At 39.6% G+C, this 23,953-nt stretch overlaps 1 protein-coding gene across 2 annotated transcripts in view; it reads right to left on the bottom strand.

The window, feature by feature from the left end:
- Nucleotides 1-206: 206 nt before the first annotated feature.
- The window catches only part of LOC129193950 (gamma-aminobutyric acid receptor subunit pi), an 81,405-nt gene continuing 57,658 nt past the window's right edge, over nt 207-23,953 (bottom strand). The window contains exons 5-11 of one of the 2 annotated variants that reach the window (XR_008573658.1): nt 23,663-23,880; nt 19,321-19,403; nt 11,992-12,129; nt 10,863-11,015; nt 9,804-9,994; nt 1,916-7,340; nt 207-1,381 (exon numbers count right to left, since the gene is read on the bottom strand). Coding sequence is in view for 1 of the 2 variants with exons in the window: in XM_054798774.1 (XP_054654749.1) it covers nt 6,975-7,340; nt 9,804-9,994; nt 10,863-11,015; nt 11,992-12,129; nt 19,321-19,403; nt 23,663-23,880 (1,149 nt within the window). In the remaining variant the exon portion in view is untranslated. Of the gene's footprint in view, nt 1,382-1,893; nt 7,341-9,803; nt 9,995-10,862; nt 11,016-11,991; nt 12,130-19,320; nt 19,404-23,662; nt 23,881-23,953 lie in introns of those variants that run through there. The other variant, XM_054798774.1, reaches the window with a different exon arrangement.

Below are 23,953 nucleotides of genomic sequence, written 5' to 3' on the forward strand. Positions count from 1 at the left end.
CCACAACAATAGCCTGGGTTAGGGATTTTTGTGAGATAATTCAAACCTGCAATAAAAGCCTGTTGTTCTGGCGATCAAGTCTGGTGCTTGTGTGTCTCACTGAACATTACAGTAACATTACTGACACCTAGTGACCAGTGCATGTGTCTTCTGAATACCTTATATTAGTATTTTACTTTATTTAGCCACTTCTATGCTTGAGAATGCTACATTTAGGTAAACAAAAAAAAACATTTGCTTAAATATGCATATTTTTTGACTATTCAACCACAACCACAATACAGCATATTTAAAGTAAAGCCGTGCAATTCGAAGCGCCAAACGACAATTAGTCACTTAGTACTTAAAATGTAGTCTATCATATACTTGAATTCTTTTATTGCTGTCATTTCTTTACAATAAACATGCGTGTTGGCGGGATTTATTTACAACAGGTTGCGCAGAACAATATCTAAGTCATTATACAGTAGTGCTACATTATTCATACAGTTCACATGAAGACGCCCCAGGGTGGCCGTCAACATCACATGAGGTATTATTTGACACGTCCTACAACATGAAAGGGAAAATGGTTCAGTCCATCTCTGAGAAACGTGTCCACTGTAGTCTGTTATCACAGTCGAAGACATGCTTTTCTCTGGCAATTTTGTCTCTTTGTCTTTCGTCAGGTCCTTGTAACCATAAAGTGGAGTCCATGATGAAGGCGGAACTGTGAAGTCATGCTTCATCTCTAACTTTTATTTACGTTGAGCGACCAAGTGTTCCCTTTTGAAGCCTTGTTCATTTGATGTCCTTTTCACAGTAGAGCTAACTCCCCAACATACGAGGAAGGTGATCTCAGTCCGTAAAAAGGTTGTTAAATCATTTACATGATTTTTTTTCAGTCAACAGGACTCATCCCAATCCAATACCTTCACAGTTCTGAGGCTGAAAATGAGAACAGAAACTCACGGAGCCTGACCTTCTGGTATAAGGTGAGGCATCGTTGACAATCAAAGCATCAGGATGGTTCTTCTCCCATCATATTAAAACCCAGTAATATCGAATAAACCAAAGTTATATACTGAGAAGCATGCAGGAAGAAGCTATAAAGGAAATATTTTACTCATTATCATCAGGCAAGGAGGTCTTGACGCCATCAATGCAAAAAATGGATTCAAAACAGTGAAACAATGCAGCTGAAATACAGTAGTTTCAAAAGGCAATGTGTTACTTTCTCTGCACGCTTCATTAATTTCAAAGCACATCAAAGATCTGAGACTCTCACTAAGAGTAAATGAACAAAAAAATAGGGTGAATGTTACAGCAATACCGAATGAACGTGCAGCTTTGTCCTGTCTGATATACAGTACAGCGGCTTGAAAAAGTAGTCCCTTTGAATCTGTGTAGGCTCTCAGTCGTACAGGAGTTGTCCATCGAGGAAAAGGCTTCTTGAGACGTCATCTGTACTTCTGTGTAGAAGGTGTCGGACGTTTCGCTCCTCATCCGAAGAGCTTCGTCAGCAAACTAATAAGTGCTGGTAGCTGTGTTCAGCAGGTTACTGAGACCAAAACCCACAGCTCTTAGTCTTGCAAATGAGGTGAAGGCAGGGCCGAGCCAGAACAATAGATGCTAACAAGCCAGTATCAGAGTCGTTCATACCCAATTCAGGGAGCGACACTTCCCTTTTATCGTAGGTGTGAATAACAGGATAGGATTATACCACTGCTCCGCCCAGGCTTAGTGTAACGAACCAATAGGAGGAGGGTGTTGGCACACCAATTCCGCCCACTCTTACTGTATTTAAGGCCTAGCTACCAGCACTTATTAGTTTGCTGACGAAGCTCTTCGGATGAGGAGCGAAACGTCCGACACCTTCTACACAGAAGTACAGATGACGTCTCAAGAAGCCTTTTCCTCGATAGTCCCTTTGAACTTTTCCGCATTTTGTCATGTCACCACCATAAACATTAATACAGTGCCCTCCAGATGTACAGGAAAACAGAAGTATTGAAAACATTTTGGTTTGACATCAAAAGATCAATACAAGACCCTGGAGCAGCACTTCGGATGCACAACTTGGAAGATAGCACTTTTTTTGTTTGAACACACCCATTTTTCATGTGAGCAAAAGTATTGTAACATGTGACTACAAGTATGACATTGCTTCTTCAATCACTAACTAGCACTGAATGTATACGCTCAGGTTCGAATGTCCATTTTGCCCATTTCTGTGTGGAGTTTGCATGTTCTCGCTGTCCGTGCGTGGGTTTTCTACGGATGCTCCCTCCCACATTCCAAAAATATGCATGTTAGGTTTATTGGAGACTCACAAGATTGGGTAGGATAGGTTCTGCCTGTGTAGACTGCATTTAGAGGTGAAAACAACATAAAAACCACAGAATCTGGGGGAAGACGGGAAATCAATCAGAACCATTGCACACGTTAGTCATAGCCACTATAACCATTTGGAATGTCCTGAAGAAAAATAAGAAAAAACATCGATGTACTAACTAAATAACAGACGTGGAACTGGTAGACCAAGTAAAACATCAGTAGTTGATGACATAACCAGCGGTGAGGGATGCCGTCAAGCTGAAGAAAGAGTTATATCTGGTCTTTTTGGCCAATGGGACTCTGGAGCCCATGGGACTCCAACCTGTCCGTGGCTCTGGCGGTTGCTGAGGCAAAAACCCGAACATGGGAGGAGTTTGGAGAAGCCATGGAGAATGACTTCCGGACAACTTCGAAGAAATTCTGGACCACGATCTGCCATCTCAGGAGGGAGAAGCAGTACACAAGCAACACCATGTATGGTGGGGATGGTGTTCTGCTGACCTCAACTCAACATTTGTGGACCGGTGGAAGGAATTCTTTGAAGACCTCCTCAATCCCACCCACACGTCCTCAAGTGAGGCAGCAGTGCCTGGGGACTCCACAATGGGCTCTCCTATCTCTGGGGCTGAGGTTGCCGAGGTGGTCAAAAAGCTACTTGGTGGCAGGGTCCCGGGGGGTGGATGAGATCCGGCAGAGTTCCTTAAGGCCCTGGATGCTGTGGGGGTGTCTTGGTTGACACGATTCTTCAGCATCGCGTGGACATCGGGGGACATCGGCGTGACTCTGGATTGGCAGACCGGAGTGGTGGTCCCCCTTTTTAAGAAGGGGACCGGAGGGTGTGTTCCAAGTATCGTGGGAACACACTTTTCAGCCTTCCTGGTAAGTTCTATTAAGGGATTCTAAAGAGGAGGATGTGCTGGATAGTTGAATCTCGGATTCAGGAGGAGCAGTGTGGTTTTCGCCCTTGTCGTGGAACTGTGGCCCAGCTCTACACTCTCAGCAGAGTCCTTGAGGGTGCATATGAATTTGCCCGACAAGTCTGCATGTGTTTTGTAGACTTGGAGAAGGCATTCAACTGTGTTCTTTGAGGAATTGTGTGGGGAGTGTTCCGAGAATATGGGGTACTGATATACTGGTATGGGGCATTGAGGGGATGCGGTTCGGTGGCTGTAGGATTGCGTCTCTGCTTTTTGCAGATGATGTGGTCCTGCTGGCTTCATCGAGCCATGACCTTCAACATAGCAAACATGTGGAAGAAGGTGCTCTGGTTCGATCAAACCAAAATGTAACTTTTTGGCCTAAATGCAAAACGCTATGTGTGAAGGAGAACTAACACTGCATATCACTGTGAACACACCATCCGCTATCTCGAAAGAAAACCTGTTGGAGTCTGCAAAAGACTTGAGACTAGAATGTGGGTTCACCTTCCAACAGGACAACAACCCAAAACATAAAGCCATAGCTGCAATGGTATGGTTTCGAATCGAAAAATATTGTCGTGTTAAAATGGTCCAGTCAAAGTCCAGGCTGATCTTGAGCTGTTTTGCAAAAAAGACTGGGCTAAAATTTTAGTCTCTCAACGTGCAAAGCATCCACAAAGTATTGACTCAGGGGGACTGAATACTTTTGCACGTTATACTTTTCAGTTTTTTATTTCCAAAGAAATGTGAAAATCATCATTCTACTTCACAATAAAATATATTTATGTTTGTAGTTCGTAACGTGACAAAATGCGAAATAGTTCAAGGGGTATTTGATACTTTTTCAAGCCACTGTATGAGAGGTCATGTTCATCTGTTGACTGGCAACAGACCACCATCGGAAAATGCACTTTTAAATTTGTAACTGTTTAGAATCTTTGGTTCAGATCATCAGTAGCCAACCAGCATCACTCAGTGGAAGCTAGCAAACAGACTACAGCACGGACTACGTCACATTAAGGTTATGCTTTATGTCTTATCAAACACTCAGCTATGTTTCATGATTCATGATTCACTGTAAAAGAGGGTTTAAATGTCCTTTATATTACTATATTGCTACACTGCATCTCTTTTGTTTTCTAAAACTCTCTTTTTTGCTGGAGTGAGAGGGACTTTTCAAAAACAGTTGTCAGAATTTCTGTACATCAATGTGTGAATTTCAAATGTGAAAAAGGTCCTGAAAATGCAGTTGTTTTGTAGGCAAAAAGCCTTGCAAATAATAACTATAAAAGGTAATACCTGAAAGGATTGTGTGGCGTGTGCCCTGCGACTGGCTGGCGACCAGTCCAGGGTGTACCCCGCCCCTCGCCTGAAGTCAGCAGGGATAGACCCCCGCATACCCTTACGACCCTAGTGAAGACAAGCGGTAGAGAAACTGGAGGGATGGATTGTATGGCGTCAATAGAGTGCCAATATCCACACGCATAAAAACCGCATAATCAAGCGCATAATCACTTTTTTGTTTTAGCACTCTGGAGACAGGCATTGAATAGATGGTACCACCACCCTTTTTTGATTGGTCACTTTAAACGCCTACTGTCTCCAAGCCATAGGCAATCCGAGGAAGAGTAGGGCCTCCTTTTGCCCTTGTAAGTCAGTAAACCATCACAATTACTCCCAGGTTGTTCAATAAATTTATAATTTCAAAAATTAAATATTTATCTGTTCCTCAAATTACCTCTGACATCGCAATCTAAAATTTTCAACCAAATTCTGCCGCCATTATTACCCAGACCTACTCTGCCTTGGATTGGCTCTGACCTAGAGACAGTAGGCATTTACAGTGACCAATCAGAAAGGAAATTGAATGCCCGTCTCCAGAGTGACAAAACTCGGCAACCTCAAACGTGTCAAAGGCAGTTCGCTGCGCACGTGCGGTTATTCAGAGACCCCGAGCGTCAGGAGAGTGGTGGTTTTTATGCGCGTGGATTTTGGCACTGCATTGACACCATATGGTTGCTACTAAGTTTCCTTAGAACTCAAAATTATAAAAATATCTGTAGAAAAAAACCTCCATTCCTCGACTATACAACATCAAACTATTTAAACATTTAAAAAGAAGTCAAGCAGCAATATAATTCCAGTAAAAACACATTGAAGACATAAAATTATTTACTCAAGAACCCTTTCATATATAGCTTGTATGGGCCTCCGGAATCCTGTTAAATAACAATAATTGGTGTTCAATACAACAGCAATACTGTTGCAATGGAAACCAGCCATAGTTAGCTCAGGAGGAAGCATAATGTACACTGTAAAATACCTCATTACAATGTATACTGTATATCTTGTATACAACACTCTGATGAACTGCTTGGGTATATATTTTTCACTGCAGCAAAAAGGTGTATCCATGCACAAGAGATGGTCTGTCATGATGGCGGCCACCGTTGTCTCCATTGTACAGTATATGAAAAACTAATTACAGTCAAACCTCGATTTTTGTACACCCCTATTTTCGTATGATTCCGTTTTTGACAAATGTTTTCGCCTGGGTTATCGTACGGCCAATATTGCACATAAGAAAGTCTTCTATTCACTCGCGTATCATTCCACGGAATCGAGTGCCAAACAAAGCATCCCAAGCGTTGGTGACTCACTGTCTGTGCCCTTTTTATTGAGTACGAAGGTACCTCTCCCCTCCCTTCCACCCTCTCCTCTGCTGGCTGTCTTCACCAACCACAGTCTTCAAAGATAAAAGTGATGTTAAATATTCATGCACACATTTCATTTGTCATTTATAAGTATTTCACATTGTCTTCTACATGTAAAACTATAATTACCGTCTTTAAAATGTGTTTTTTGTTAATATTTTTGGTATCTGGAACGGATTCATTGCTATTATATTTCTTTTGTGAAAAATTGCTTCAGTTTTCGTACAATTGTTTTTTGTCTGACCTTTTGGAACAAATTAATAATGAAAACAGAGATACCACTGTAAAATGAAATAATGGAAGCAAAATGAGGTATGAGAACTTTTGGCTGAATTGATTACGATTTGGTTATGACAACTGTATCATTTGATAGTGACTGATATCAGTATAATGTGGAGTTATGCGCTTTTCATAAAATAGTTTGTGCTATTCGCTGTCACAGAATTTACCTAAAGACTGTACTGGGAAAGAACAAGGCAGAAAAATATCGGGTTCTATAGTTTTTAAATCACTCCCATCATGACTGATTCTCCTGCATCTACCATTTGTCCTTATTTTTCCACTCGCTGCCCATCCATTTTTTCCAATTTTCCTCAAAAGTTGTACCTTCAGGCAGAGAGGAAAAATGAATACAGTATCAATCCATCACAAGTGAGACTAAAAGAGGAACAACCACTTGTCCTCCCTCAGCACCGCTGGACATTTAAATTGCAGCTCTATCTTCTCTGTGTTATCCGCTACCCAGAGCACAGACACAATTACAATAATTGCGCTACAGTGATAAATATGCATATCCTCGTAAGCATTTTTTTATGTCACGTTAATGAGTGTCAAACTTCACCAGTTTGAATCAAGGAGGCTAAAACATCTTAGAATTCTGAAGTGGATCCAATGTTCAAGTATGTGCTCACAAATTAAAACAGTACTATGAAGGCATGAACACTTTCCTTCCTGTGAATTCAAACATACAAAAACTCAGTAGAAACACTTAAAGTATAATAAACTCTAAATATTGGGATAAACGCTAAAAGTACAGATAATATGTCCAGTAAAGAAGGTTAACAATGACAAAAGACAAGGGGAAGCTGACTCTTGAATAGTTGTCTATGTGGTGTGGGTTCTTTATATGACAGCAGCTAATGAAACTGAGAACTTTTCGAAGGGTGGCCAGAACAGTGAGGCACCAGTTGGTGGTTTCTGGCGGTGGTGCCTCAGGTTTGGGCTCGCTGCCCGTTGGGCTCGATGGGCTGGCGGCCAATTCGGTGGAGGCAGGAGCAGCAGCAGGACCCGTCTCAGGCTCCTTGCGTCTCTTTGCCCTTTCGCGGTGTGTGGAGATGGTGGTGACAATGCCGTTCATTTCATCATCCAAGTCGTGCATTTGGTGGCCGTACTACAGGACAGGAAAAGAGAGTGTTATGCTGCGACTGGAAACAAGATCATAACTCAAATGGCTTTCAGTAGAAAGCAAACCTCCACTATGGGCAAATACAATGGAACTTTGGTTAGCATCATTAATTCCAGAAGGTCCAACATAAGCTATGAGTAGTTTTGCCATATTAGTAATGTTCCCCGTAAGAAATAATGTAAATCTAATTCATTCATTTCAGAAATCCAAAAATGTTAACATAAAACAGTTTTTATAATTTTACAATTATTGTTATATTTGCAAAAAACGATTCAAAATGCATATAAATACATAGCCATGCCTCGTTAATGGCTGTTAATTGGTACCAGACCCGACTGTGATAAATCAACATCCGTAAAGTAGGATTCCTTATTTATTTAATTTAATTTTTTAAGTTAGAGCATAGGAAACCTGTTTATGACCTTCTAAATACGGTTTTAACATTATTAGAGCCCTCTGGACATAAAATAACACCTCTATAGTCACCTTTACACTCGTATTACCCAATATAGTAGACATAATAATAGAAAATACAACATAATATAGACTCAAACATGTTAGTATTGGGAGAGTTCCTTGTTTCTTTTTTTACTACCGGTACTTCCTGCGGTGGCTATTGTCTCATCAGTTCAACATTGCTGACACCTAGTGACTAATGTAGAATACAGCATACCACAGCTTGTCTTTCAACGCATTTTCTGAATGTCTTGAATTTGTATTTTAGGTAATTTAGCCATTTTTATTGTATTGTACTTTATTTATCCCACAGCAGGGAAATTCACTATGTTTACTATGTATACTTTATGCTTGAAAAAGTTTAATTTAAGCCAAAAATATGTGAATTTTGCTTAAACATGCATATTTTTGACTAATAAAAGGCCATATTCAACCACGAAACAGCAATGATGAAATTAGTTGTGATTGGTCCCATGGATGTGGCAGCGAGATTAACACGGACACCACCTTTGTGTTTTGCCATGAGTTATTTCTTGAATTCAGTAGTGTTTCTCACCTCAGGTCTGTGTTTTTCTTTTGATCACAGCCTCAAAATGGAGCCGAAAAAAGTTGCAAGTCCCAGCGTTTTGATAAAGAAGTTGAAAAACACTATTGAATTCAATAAATACCTCATGGCAAAACACAAAGGTGGTGTCCGTGTTAATCTCGCTGCCACATCTATGGGACCAATCACAACTTCCATTAAGGTAAAAGTAACCTTAAATTTTGGCGCTTTCATTTGTCATTTGTATATATTTAGAATTGTTTTCTGCATGTAAAACTATAATTGTAAAACTATAAAAACATGTTTTGTGTTAACATTTTTGAGGCTTGTGGCGTAACTGTTAATTGGCAATGAACTACAGAGTCAACCGCTGATGACACCATAGATGGTTCCTGTTTCCTTGTATTAGAAAGCTACTAGGAAGACGGAAACAGTTGGACTTATGCAGTGTATTTATAACACAACAAGACGTACGCCATACTGTATGCGAACTGTGGAATGTGCGCAAACCGAAGCAAAATTTTGCCGTAAATTTAACCGAAAAAAAACACGCTAACGCAGGTTCCACCTTTTCTGTACTAGATTTTCTGTAGAAAGTGATAACCGACACACAATTGTGCTGATGACTACCATTACAACGCTGTTTTACTAGTTAATCCTACATGCATGAGTTGTGTATTAACTGAGCAAAAATAAGTTATTGTAAAGGCATTCTGGTGATGTAATGTTGATGCTCAGAATTCCGCTGTTCACAAATGCACCACACAACTTGACAGTGATTGGTGGATGTTACTTGCACAATATCACCTTCAAGCACTTGTTGCAGGTGGCCGAGTCGGCATAATTTAGCACCGATATGTCTATGTCTCGACGCACAGTCAGGAGATTGGGAAGCTCTGGGTTCGAATCTCCGTTGGGCATCTCTGTGTGGAGTTTGCATGTTCTCCCCGTGCGTGTGTGCGTTTTCTCTGGGTCCTCCGGTTTCCTCCCACATTCCAAAAACATGCATGTTACGTTAATCGGCGATTCTAAATTGCCCATAAGTATGCCCTGCGATTGACAGTTCAGGGTGTACCCCGCCTCTCGCCTGAATTCATGGGCTGTGACTGTGAATCACAACAACGAAAACTTTCGGCTTTGCAAAGGCAGATGGATCGATTGAGAGACCAGAATGGACAAATTGAGTAGCAGGGTCTATTGGAATGCGGCTACTCGAATTAACCCAAACAATCTATTTAATCTGCATTTCGGCCTCCTCCCTCGGCCTATCCAAGGTAACGGCTGGTTCTGATTCTGATTCAATAGCCACTTAGTTTTTCAATACAGTTACTACTGTTTATGATACAAAGTTTCGGTACCCATCCCTAATTTGAATGCAACCAACTTAAGTTAAACTGCTACTGAGGTCGTTAATAACTAACCACAGCATAGGAACAGGAGTGTCTCACCATGAGCATGTGCGAGTCGCTGTAAGTGAGGGTGCAGAAGTGGGCTACAGCGTACTCTATGAGGGCCCCAAAGATAAAGCTGAAGCAGATTCCCAAGTACACATCGATAGCTTTGATGAAGCAGTTGGCGTTGGGCAGCGAAGTGCGGGCTCCCATCATTAGCGTGGTCATCGTCAACACTGTGGTCACTCCTAGCACGGGACACAAACACTTTACACACTCTTTGTCTGTCACATTTTAGAAACATGAATAATCAGAAACACGGTGCAGATACGAGGGTCCAAATTTGATGTGACTGTCAATCAATGTGGTTTCCCCAGGGTCTTTTATTGTAAAAAATGGTTTGATTTTTGCTTTCCCACACGTGTCTCATGGGTTGATACCTGGTAAATCAAACTAACCCAAACTAAAGTTAAGAAAGAACAAACATCCCTTGGCAACTTCTTTGAAAAAATGGGAACGATCCCATGATGAGAACATAATAGAATATTTCTGTCAACAAAAGAATGAGCTTTCACAGCTTTTATAGCGCTTTTCTACCTTCAAGGTACTACTCAATGCACGTTAACACTGTTACCACATTTACCTACTGATGACACAGCATCTGAACCAACTGGGGAAGAAGGACTGAACCAGCAACCTTCAGTTTGCGAGAACACCACTCCAACACCTGAGCCATGCTGACCCCGGGAGTGATTGATTTAGCTCTAAGGCTGTTCTGTGTATGTGACCGTTTGCTATCCGTTCAGATCAAGAAGCCTTAAAACTGCTCTACTACATTGATGATTCTGTATTATAATCACTTCTCTATGTGGTTTATTATGAACGCACTGGCCTGACATGAAACCAATCTGTGAGGATAGACTAAAAATGAACACATTACATTCTAAGTGCAATTCTTTATGCCAACTTTGGTTTTCCTCATAAAATAAGGAGACCTCCTCGAAGCCCTAGGCTGCACATGTGCAACAGTGACTCTACAGGAAGGATTTTCCCTTATTTTCGAAAAAAATGTCCTCAATTTAAAATAAAAATGTTGATATGGACTACTGTACATACCTATACAAATACGTGCTGGAACAGAGGACAGGGAAATCCAGAAGGAGACCCAAGAGAGGACAACCAGCAGGCTTGAGGGAACGTATGTCTCCAGGATGAAGTATAAGATGCTCCTCTTTAGTTCAAAGTGGAAGACCAGCTTTGGGTAGTGACCTTTCAGACAATATAGAAAAAACATATGTAAATCCAAATTATTTGCTAAAACAAGACAGTATCTTGCAAAACATCATTTAAATATAGATTAATTATGTACAGTATAGTAATGGATCATAAAAATTCATTTTAATACATTATACGTGTATATATGTACTGTATATACATTACAACACTATAATTCATTCTATTATTCATTCTATTTGATCTTTGTCACTCTTGTACATTGGCTTTGCAGAACAAGTAAATTTCCGCAAAGTAGAGTAGGACTTCTTATTTGTAAATGGAATATTTTCGTAGTTGGAGCATAGAAAACCTGTTCACGACCTTCTCATTAAGTTATTTTAATATTAACATTATTAGAGATCATAATATTACAACTTAAAAAAGTTATTTTCTCTTCAGTAATTCATCTTTATGCTACTAAAATGATATTTTTCCTACTAAAACTAAGTTATTCTTGTAAAATTACAACTTTTTCTTATTAACTTTTTTCTCTTAATATTTTGACTTTATTCTTTATTCTTTATTCTTCTTTATCCATTTTTGCAACTTGTGTTTTTTTTAGTTAGTTAGTTTTCTTATATTTTTAGAACGAGCCACGGACCAAGAGCAAACCAGCCCGGAAAACAGACCCCAAAGTGGCCCCCGGGCCGCACTTTGGACATCCCGGCTTAAAGTGTCAACAATAGGCATTTTTATCGGTGCCTCTTTTATTCGTTGGGTTCTTGGAACGTAACCCCTGCGACTAGTGGGGTCTACTGTACTGAATATGTGTTTTTAAACCAGAGAAAACAGACAGATTTTTTGCACATGGGAATATGCTCTCAAGGACAGCAAACAGTTAATCGCCTTTATGTAATTGGATCAAGAAGAGAGAGAGATAGGAGAAAAAAAGCAGACGCTTAGCTTTAAAGTTGTTGCTGCCATTTGGTCATGCTGACGATGCTCTCAAGTTTTAAGAGTATGAAGTTACCAGTTTCGTAGATAGCCTCTGAGACAGAGGTGTAGTGGTCCTCCACTGTGTACTGAGCAAGCTGAAGAGTGTCTAGGCCGCTGACAGACTCGTTCCCTCTGGTCCAGTAGAACATGACATCGTTGATATTGTAACCCCCTAAAGAAGAAGAAACAGATGAAAAGGGAAAAACAAATGCTGGAACACTGCACAAAATTAATGTCAGAAGAGATTTGTCAGGGGAAATATATCATTTGAATTCTACGAAATTCATCACATGAGCGGAGTAGAAAATTACTCGCAGTTATCTAATCTTTGATTTAACAGTGCATAGCACTCTTGATCAAGGGGGAATACAGTTGGTGCATTAAGCTTTTGTCCTCATATGACACAGTAAAGCTACTACAAGTATTACAGCAGATAGTACAATATAGTGGAGTACAGATTAAGTTGCCGTAGATTGTCACTAAACCAAAACAGCACTGGTGAGGACACCTTGGAAAGTGAATTAACTGCTATACTAAATTCTGCTCCTCCCACGGTTAGGTTATTATGGGATTACAAGTTTCAGTTGGCGGTAAAGTCCCTCTTAGAGCAGTACAAGCGCACAACTCCTCAGAAAAGCTATATTAAAGAGGATGTGTTCCCCTCGAGGGGCATATACTGTGGGCAAACCAATACAACATTCACACGGAGGGGGGAGTCTGCAACACCGCCTCTCCCGCATACAATGCTGTCCTTCCATCCTTTCTCCAAAGATTAAATAATTTACCCCCTAACAAATAAACACAACACTAGGGCTGAATGATTTATCGGTCTCTGATCGAAATCGCAATTTCACTCAATGCAATAATGCAATCGCCAAAGCTGTGTTTTTTGCAGCGCTCTTGAGTCCTCCAGGATCAGTTGTGTCTACTATTTTACACATCCATGCTATCTCCCTACTACAGACCTGCAATATATTTTTCACGTCTTTGAATGTGCCTTCTGAATGCTTATATTTGTGTAGTTCATTTAGCCATTGTTATGCAGACAAAATGCTTAATTAGGCATAACATTTGCTTAAATATGCATATTTTTTATTAATAATAGGCCATACTCAACCATGACGCGGCATGATTTATTAATAAATACAATTGGAAGCAATCCTTACCTTTCGTTTTCATCCTTTCAGTACAGTAATAGCTTTTAATGCTTTGATACTATGATGTAATGTCCTGTCATGTCTGTAAACGTTACTGTACATTGCGAATATTGCACTGAAGTTTGATTTGAAGAAATTGGTGAATCAAATTGAAATCACAATATCTGCCAGAAAAATTGCAATTACATTTTTTCCTAAAATTGTTCAGCCCTACTTTTGGTTTCAGGTGCGTCCATGTTACAACTGAATGGAACACTGCAGAGGTTGATCTCTTGACTGTAATTGGCTGGCAGAGGCCTCACTCCACTGTATGTTAAGGGCTGTTGTTTTGCACCACGAAAGAGTAAAAACATGCATCATTTTGGGCATGCCTCTGCCTTCGAGAATAAATACTTGGACCATGCCTGTGAATATTCTCATTCATCCATGTCATTGTATTCTCGGGGAATTGAATTGATCACAACTGGACTATTCTGGTGAAAATACTTGGATCCTGCACCATCCTCTCAGACTAGAGCTGCCCTATGCAGTCCGGTATGAACTGATGAAACCTGCTCACATGGGAGGCGAAACGTCTTCTAAGACAACCTGAACAGTCCAGTTGAACAGTCCGCCGTGTTTTGAAAACATTGTTAATATTTAGTACGTTCTTGCCACAGTGGAAACAATAATCTCAGAGTCATCAAGCCAACACAGTTTGAGACAAAGGTCCAATAGGAATTGTTAACGGATATTCATCCGTCATGTAGAAGTCCTGATGAGAGGCGCAACTCTTGCCTCACATGAAACACGCTAATAATACATATTGCACCGGGCCCCAGAGACCCTTGACAACCCAGATTCAACTTTGAAAAGCCGTGTAAAATGCATTCTTTCAATAATAACAATCGTGGCCACTGCTCACATATTCTCAAATGTCACAACGATAATTACATATTCAGTAGTTTTGATTGAAGATGTCAAAGTAAAAATATGCTTATTATTGTGGTGATAGCTTGTAGTGGTGCAAAACTACACTGTATCGTCATGTGAAGTGTTTCTTTTGGTTCACTTTCGCTACATACAGTCCATCCATCCAACCATCTTCTACCACTTATCCAAGATCGGGTCGCGGGGGGCAGCAGCCTAAGCAGGGAGGCCCAGGTTTTCCTATCCCTGGCCACCTCCTCCAGCTCTTCCCGGCGGATCCCGGCGGTGTTCCCAGGCCAGTTGGGAGACATAGTCTCTCCAACGTGTCCTGGGTCTTCCTCGAGGCCTTCTACCGGTAGGACTTGCCCTGAACACCTCCCCAGGGAGGCGTCCGGGAGGCATCCTGACCAGATGCCCAAGCCACCTCATCTGGCTCCTCTCAATGCGAAGTCTCTACCGGATGACAGTGCTTCTCACCTTATCTCTAAGGGAGAGCCCAGCCACCCTACGAAGAAAACTCATTTTGGCCGCTTGTATCCGCGATCTTTTTCTTTCGGTCACTACCCAAAGCTCATGACCATAGGTGAGGGTAGGAACGTAGATCGACCGGTAAATTGAGAGCTCTCTTTTCACCACAACAGGCCGCTACATACAGCTACATACATACAGTACATACATACAGTATAAAGGGCAAAATATGTGACTCAGATCTATCGCAAACCAACACCAAAATAATAAGAATAGCATTAAATCATAGCATGATCCAGTCAGTCTAAACCAAGGGTATCCAAAGCGTGACCCCGGGGCCATTTACGGCATAGGGCTGTTTTTTTTTTTTCAACTTTATTGGCCCACGGAACATTCTAAAAATATAGTTTAACAAGAAAACTTAGAGGCCGCACTGTGGCTGAGTGGTTAGCATGTTGGCCACACAGTCAGGAGATCGGGAAGATCTGGGTTTGAATCTCCGCTTGGGCATCTCTGTGTGGGGTTTGCATGTTCTCCCCGTGCATATTAGGTTAATTGGTGACTTTTTCGTTTTTTTTCTCTTGTTTGTCTATATGTGCCCTGCATGTGGCTGGTGACCAGTCCAGGGTGTAGCCCGCCTCTCGCCCGAAGTCAGCTGGGATAGGCTTATCACGACCCTAATGAGTATTAGCGGCATAGATGGATGGATGGAAGAAAACTTTAAAAAAACACCAACAACAGCATACCGTAAATGGAAAAAACTGAAGTAATTTTACCAGAGTAACGTCACGCTCTGTGTGACTTGTTGGACCATGTTTTGTGTTTTCCCTTTAGTTCTTGGGAAAGGGTCTTATTTTGTAGTTCTTGTAGTTCCTGTTTTGTTCCGCCTTGTTTTCTGCCACTTTTACTTTGCTGTTTTTACGCACCTGCTGCTAATTTGAGATTCCATTATTTAGTTCCGCCGGTAACGTCTCCCTTTCTTGGAGCATTGAACGTTTTTTAGTTGCTGCATGTTTGCTGCTTGTTTTGCATTGCTTGTGGCACGTGCCTTTTGCAAATTTTGCTTTTGTCTGCTCAGCTTTTTGATAAAATTACCAGCACTGGGTTCCTGTCAACAACTCTAAATTGTCCATAGGTATGAATGTGAGTGTGAATGGTTGTTTGTCTATATGTGCCTTGCCATTGGCTGGCGACCTGTCGAGGGTGTACCCCGCCTCTCGCCCGAAGTCAGCTGGGATAGGCTCCAGCATACCCCCGTGACCCTAATGAGGATAAGCGGCATAGAAAATAGATGGACGGGTTCCCGTCTATACATCTTGGGCTCATCGCCCACACCAAAACGTGACAAATAAAGTGAAAATATTAAGAGAAACAAGTTGTAATCTAAACAGAAAAAGTCGTAATGTGACAGGAATAATATCATGAGGAAAAAATACATAATTTTAGTATCATAAAATTGAAATTATAAAGAAAAAAAATATAGCCAAAATATGAGAAACAAACAAAAGAACAAATAAAGTTCACATTTTTGGAAAATTAGGTTGCACGAAAAGTTATAACGTTACAAGAATAAAGTCAAAAATATTATGGCAATAAAAGCATTAATTATGAGAAGAAAATTTACAAGAAAAAATTGAAATAGTTTAAAAGTTAAAAACTAGAGCAGATATGCAAAAAAACAGGTGTCATTTCACGAGAATAAAGTCAAAATATGAAGAGAAAAAAGTTGCATTCTAACTAGAAAAAGTACTAATTTTACAAGAATAACGGAATATTAGGAGGAAAAATAACAGAATTTCAGTAGAATACAGTTGAAAATGAAAGTAAGTAAGTTGTAATATTATGAGAAACAAACAAAACAATCTTGTACATTTTGGAAAATTAGATTGGGGAAAATAATATGAAATAATGGGAATTAAAAAGAAAAAAAAATTAAAGTCATATTACAATAAAAATGATGAAGATTATTAAAGAAAAAAAACTGGAGAATTAAAAAAGCTACATATATATACAGTATATTTATTTATACCTCCTTGTGTGGTGAAAATGGAATGTCTTTGGTGTGTTTCCCACATTTTTCAGCAGAGGGAGCAAGAGATACAAAGGAAGCAATAAAGTGTTGTGTTGCTACTGTACTGTACATTAATTACCTGTCATGGACCCGTGTTATGGACTCTTTGAATAATTAACCAGAGCAGTGCCTTATAAAGGGCAGTGGTTCATGGTTCAAGAGCTTTTTGTTTTCCCCATCTTGACTTGACAACTATTGGAACAAATGTTGTATAAAACATGGAACTAATACAGCCTACGTCTGTGCTCCTTGGTTCCTTGAAAATGAAATGGCACACGTCACAGGTTCAAACGGTGACCAAATGTAAATTACAGCAGAGGTCACACACGACAGATATTTTTCACACTGCCACTAAATATTTTAGCAATCCTGATATTAAAGCTGAGTGTCCTCCCACGGTGGCTCCCGACTTTTTGCATAACTTTGAAAGAGATAAATCTTTGACAACAAATTAACACATGCGAGCGAGGTGGGAGAATAAAGGACAAGAGAAAAAAGACAGAGATGAAATAGAAACTTGAAGAAAGCGTAAGAGACGAGAGGTGCAGATATTTAGCCAGGATTTATTGAGGCAGTGGAAGAAGGATCCATCATCCTCTCAGTTACTTAACTTCAACCTCCAGATGCCTTTTTGTCTGTTAAGGAGGATTGTGGCTCCTTCACTGTTTCATTTGGCACTTGAGGTCTTGGTGGGCTTTTGGCAGGGACCAGAATAGGCTAAGCCTGCATGACTGTCTTATAAAAGCACCGCATAAGGCAAACAGATCAAGAATGACAACAGACCAGTGAGGGTGGATGAAACTGCAGCGGGGGTCTTTTTTTTTTTTTAATTTTGCACATGTAATTTAGTTTCATCAACTCTTACTGATAAAGATGCTGCAGCTGTATTCCTCATAAAGCTAAAAGGATTTGCAAGTGGAAAAAAATCCATTGCATTTAAAGACCTGCTATAGTTTACTTATACCAGAAAAAAAAAAAAAAAAACCTTTAGGTACACTTTCACAATAAAAACACTTGAAAAATATGGTCAAGACAACCCTCACTATAAAGCGGTGGAGTTCTGCTGATACCATAATAAAACAGTACCGAAATGAATATATACATTCAAAATTCAGCATTGACAGCCTTGTAAATTTGTAGATTTTTGGTCAGAAAATTATTTTTTTATCTGAAAATTGGCCATATTTTTCCTGCGGAAAACAAATAACAATTAAAATAATAAATAAAATACCCGATAATACAGGTAAAAATGTACAGCATACACGTACTACTCTTAGAAAGCCCACAATTTTTACATTTTTACGTCTTAATGCTTCCCTGATAAAGTTTCTTGTGAATCTCAGGCATTGAGATTTCTCACGGCAGTCCATGAATGCACCATAGTGTATAAGACGCAGTACTTTGTTTGACAGTCACAAAACAGTCAACAAAACTTGCAGCGATCATCGTACGTTATCATTCATTATGGGGAGTGTCTATGCATTTTTATACTTAAAATGTGTTTAATAAGTGTGATGCATATTTAGCATTAAACCCGGATTGTGTAACGAGTGAACGATGGCAACAGAAGAGAGACGGGGAGGATTTTGGAGCTGAATCGAATATAACAATTAAGGACGCACAATATATTTTTTTCAAGCCGATATCGATAACTCCCTGCTTCTGAAGACAGATACCGATAACCAATAACGTTTCATAGCTTTTTAAAATTTATTTTAGATTTAACTGTTGTTTGTGCACACCTGGGTAAGAACGACTCTAACAAAGTTGGATTTGACAAATTGTACCTGTAGATTTGTTCTTACCAAATATCCTGACATCAATACTATTAATAAAACATTAAAAATAGCGGTGGCTCAGAAGTACAAAGCAGTAAATCAATTAAACTAGTAATCCAAGGGGTTTACTAGCTGGCAAAAGCTAATAAATCGTATCTTCAGAGATGGTAAAGGGTTGGTCATCCAGCACCATAATTTCCATGATCAAATCTGATCTCTTTAGCCTTCGGATCGTCTCTTGGAAACCTATTGCATCTTTAAAATGAGCGTCGATAGGAACAAGACCCCAGGCGTTGTGACGATGGCGGCGTTTCAGGTGGCTGATAAGGTTTGATATGTTGAAGTTTGATGTTTTATTTCCCTCATCACTGGTTGTGCCACTAGCACGTGAAATGTCTTCCTCTGCTACAGTGAAGTAATCCCACTCGATCAACGCCATGTTTGTGAGTTTGTACAAGTAACGGGCAGGAGAAAAGGAGAGCTTGATGTGCTAACGCTAACCCACCTACTGCACAGTACGGGTTATCTTGCCTCAAGCGTTTTTTTTTTATCAGTTATCGGAGATATTTGTTCATGTTATCAGAATTATCGCTATGACATCATAGTTCCTCATATCGGCTCTTTTAGCAGTTTGATAACCCTAATAATAATTAATTACCAATTACAACAGTACTTTTTATTGCAATTATTTATCATTAACAAAAAAATTCTTGCAAACTTAAAACATAAACATTTTTATAGGCATGTCAATTACTCGTGGCTTCTCACCATTCGCTTTGTGGTCCCGAAAAGTAACCCCAAAAAAGCGGGAATCTACTGTACCTCTTATACAGTGTCAGTCAAAGCATTGTGTGTCGTTGCAAAAATATTGGTACAGCTGCTATATTCGATCCCAAGAGTGCATTAAAACAAAGTTGGGACGCAGTACTTAAACAAAGCTTCGCTAGCGCTGAAAAAAATGTCCAAAGTGAAGGACTTACAGCTCTCCAGTTGGAGTGTGCAGGTCTGCTTGTCCATCGGGTACTTTGTCAAATCCATGTTGCAGGCCACAGTGGTGGTAATCCTACAGGACATGAATGCAGTAGTTGTTAAAGGATCCCACATTTCAACAGCACGCAGAATGTTGATGAAATGTTAGGCATTTGTAAATGTTTGCTGTTAAGCAAGATTATGATATACTGTACGTAGATTTTACGGTACTGGGAATAAACGCTTAAAAAGCAAGACAGCAAGACAGACACGGTTATTTAGGACAAAATGAGTCAGCCATTAACACCAGTAAAAATGAACATGTATGTTGACAAACTGGTGCGAGATACTAAGTGAAATTGTACACAATGTATGTGCATCAGAACATGTTGACTATAAAATACTGTGTATACAGTAATAATCAATCATTTCAAGTTCATATTATCCTATCATTTCGTATGAAAAGTAAATGATCGTATTTTCCAGAGTATAAGTCACACTTTTTTTCATAGTCGGGCTGGCCCTGTGACTTAGAGTCAGTTGCGCCTCACATATGAAAATATATATTACACTATATAAACTATATGGGCTGCCTTTAAGTTAAAGCGGGGTGATGGTTGTTTTTTCGGCGACACCCCGTGGCTGCAATAATTCCGTGAGTTGAGCTTGTGACACAGTCATGCACAGAAATGATACAGAGCATACGGAATACTTTCTTATATGCTTTTGACTTGGAGACTATGAGCCTGTAAGTAATGTGCCACTATAATTATATGATACCTGTGTGGTTTGAGAAATGTCGTATTTTCGACAGAAGTTTTGCCTTTAAAATATGGCTGCTTGATACGTTTTGGCGTCGTGTCACGTATTAAAAGAACCTTCTTGAAAGAGGTACATTTTTATTGTACCCTTATACTTAAAAAACATATGACATATTTCAGCTTCTGTAGCTTTAGTTTCTCTCCTTGTTGGTGTAAACCTTGCCCCCTCCCTCTGGCTTCCTGTTCTTCTCTTGTGTATTTCATGTTGTTAGGAGCGGTGCCATGACACTCCTAAAATGAGCTCGCTCTGATGATAACTGGATTATACTGTAAATATCAGTCAATTTACCGTCCAGTGCGATTTATGTACTGTATGTTTGTTTCCTCTTCATGATGCACTTTTTGACTGACCCGACAGCTACTCCAGATACAGCAATTACAGTAACAGTCATGCATGACTTAAATACTAACTGATGCACTGGAAAAAAAAAAAATAGTCCTTATATACATTATTCATTTCTGCAATAACCAGATACTTAAAAATACTTCTTCATATACTATAAGCTTGGTACACAAATGTGTATTTTATTGTATTCTGTTGATGACAAACATGTATTTGTAGCTTTGTGTGGGAAGATACAGCTCTTGTGATGAGCATATTGTCCAGGATATTTTGGCCACTGAGTGTATATCATACAGTATGTATTAGCAAGTCTGAAGTGCTGCATTTATGTGATGAATGTAATCGTTGAGTGTGCAGGGCTGATGGAGCACAACTTTGATACTTTTTCATATAGCCCCAAATTCTGAACGGCACCCCTGTCTGTCTCCTCGGAGAAGTCCAAATCACTCCACTAATTGTGATTTTATCACCTTTATGGTGAATGAATCCCCCAGACATTCCTTCGATGAATCTCTCCTCTACAGCACTCTACTGTACATTTATTTATCTCAGTGCTTTCTCATGTATTCCCTTAGGCAAGGCACTGAAACATTTACCAAAGCTCCAACACCTCATTCCTCACTACACTCTTTTCACAGCCACAATTCCCAAAGGTAGACCCACCACCCCCATCCTTTTGGCCTGTTTCACTCTCCCCAGGATAAGGTATATGCGCGTATAGAAAATGGATAGATGGATGCATGGATGGTCCAAAAAAAGGTGAAAAATACAAAAACTAGTCTGTGTATGGTTTTTAGGGTTAGGACTAGGGGTTGGGGCAAGGGCATTTGTGGCCCACAGCTGTTTTTTTTTTGTATTAGCCCGTGGAACGTTGTAAAAATACAATGTAACAAGAAAACAACAAAAAAAACCAACAGCAAAAATGGAAAAATCATCAATAATTTTACTAGAATTATGCCAGAATATGAAGAAAAAATGATTGTAATCGCGCGAGCTAAAAGTTGTAACTTTATGAGAATAATGCTATACTATTATGAGGAAAAATAACGTCATTTTTACTAGCATAAAGCTGGAATATTAAAGAAAAAAGATTTTTTTTAAAGTTCTAATTGAATTAATAAACAAACAAAACAACAAATAAAATGATAATTTGGGGAAAATTAAGTTGCAGAAAAAGTTATAATGTTATGAGAATAACCTTCCAATATTATGGGAATAAAATCATAATTACGAGAAAAAAATTTACAAGAAAAAAAAAAAGGTTGACAGAACAACAGCAGAAAAGGTATTACGTAGTAACATAGAGTTGAAATATTCAAGAAAAATATGGTTATTTTAAGTTGTCATATTATGAGAAACAAACAAAACAAAAAGTTTTAACTCTTGGTCGCAATTTTACAAGAATAAACTCGTAATAATATGAAGAAAATAATGTCATTTTAGTAGCATAGAGTTGAAATATTCAAGATTTTTTTTTTGAACTCGTAATATTATGAGAAAGAAAACTAATTAAAATTTGTGGAAAAATTACAATATGAGAATAAAGTCCAAATATTAAGGAAATAAAGTCACATTAACACAAGCACATTTACAAATATTATTAACAAAGAAAGTTGGAATATTTTGAACCCCCATGTTTGCTGAAAAAACAGCAAACATGGGAATAAAGAAAAATGACTGAAGTTCATACTAATAAGTCTTTTTCACCTACTGTATATCACAAAACTGAGATGCATATTTTTCTTGAAATATGAATAACTTCTTAGCATATCTACATGTGCTGGTTTAAAAAAATCAAAGTGGCCCTTGCATCCTTTCACTTTTCAGTATGTGGCCCTTGGTGGAAAAGTTTGGACACCCCTGGGTTAAGGGTTGGGGTTGGGGCTAGAATCGTTGTTCATCTATATGTGCCATGCGATTGACTGGTGACCAGCGTGGGGTGGATGAATGGATGGATACAAATAAGACAAACACACAACAGACATGGCCTCCTCACAGCAGCACGCCATCCATTATGAGAGATGTGGTCCTGTGAAGCCCACCTGAACTGGGTGGGAATACCCAACTCAATTTTGCCACAGCAATATATCCCCATAAATGTCTTCCCCCTCTGTTGATTGCATGGCTGCCAATTACAACAGTGAGGATGGCTCCCATGTGAAATTTTACCTCTTTTACGACACGTTGCTGTAGTTCCGAAAAAGTTCAGAATCATTGAGTGCAATATATCAAATTACATGGTGAGTTGATACAATTCAGGACCGCAGAGTGACTCTTACACAACCCATTGATCAAGTGAAAGGATGTTAAAGCATATATAAAAACCCATAATCGCAGTCTTCACTCACTTCATAATAAAAAAACTCTCCATTTTGATCACTCTAACCAACTCAAAACCCAATCCATGTGCTCAATTAATGCAGGATTTAAGTTCTTGTTCAGAAAGCCATACATGCCAGAAATACGCTATGAGGACCCAGGGGTGTGCAGTTAGGGCTAGCAAATTGTTCCATAAAATTGTATTATTTTATTCCCAACAGTCTATTATGTTAATTTTGTAGCGTGTCTGGTGGATGCACTGCTTCCGTTAGTGTATGTGTACGTAGATTGTTTTTGTTCAATCAGATTTCAGCTTCTATGTGTTGCCATATCTATGTAATCTGCCCAGGGCCTTCAGAATCCGTAGTGCTGGCCCATTTCACATACACACTTTTAGCAATGGGGCTCATCACACAGAGCCAGGCTGGCTAGCCTAGCTGGCTCACAGTGCTGTCAGCATTTTGTTGTTGATTGTCTGAATGCCTATTCCCCAACACCAACAGTTACCAGCGCACTCGAATGCATCATCACATGAATGGCAGCACTGAATTGATTCTGTTATGACATGAAGAAAGGAGACAGGTATGGAGTTGTTCATCGTTCGAGTTATATTAAAAAAAAATACATAATTCAGCCTGGGAAAGGGTTTGTTCACCACTTTTACTGGAAGTCTTCCATCCCGGTGCTTACGAGTGAGTTGTGATTGTGTATTTTATTTTATAGCGTTAACTCCCTCTGCAATTACATCTCACATTCAAGCCACGCTTCTTCGTGAGCTTTAGCCAATGACTTCTCCGTTCCCAGCGCTACATTTCTATTGAAAAAAACACCCACCGATCAATACACCAGCAATTACGTTCATTATCTGACCTCAGCGCATAAAGGACGGTCCCATTTGGGAAGATGCGAATCAGTCTATTCTCCACAGTGATGTCATGAAGAAAAGACTTCTTAGAGTCCACAATGAAGGTGTCAGGGACCCAGAGGAGCTCCACTAGCCGTCCGTCGAGGCTCAGGCTCTTGTTGCCTTCAAACACCAAACGCTCATCTGTCCAACGCTGCCGGAGGAATATGGTGGCCGTGTAGTCCTGAAAGATGGGGGCCCAAAGGTTATAACAATGCTAATGGACTTCTTTGCCAGCCATGTCCGAAATATGCTGA

Source organism: Dunckerocampus dactyliophorus, chromosome 14, assembly GCF_027744805.1.
Source record: "Dunckerocampus dactyliophorus isolate RoL2022-P2 chromosome 14, RoL_Ddac_1.1, whole genome shotgun sequence".
NCBI lineage: Eukaryota > Metazoa > Chordata > Actinopteri > Syngnathiformes > Syngnathidae > Dunckerocampus > Dunckerocampus dactyliophorus.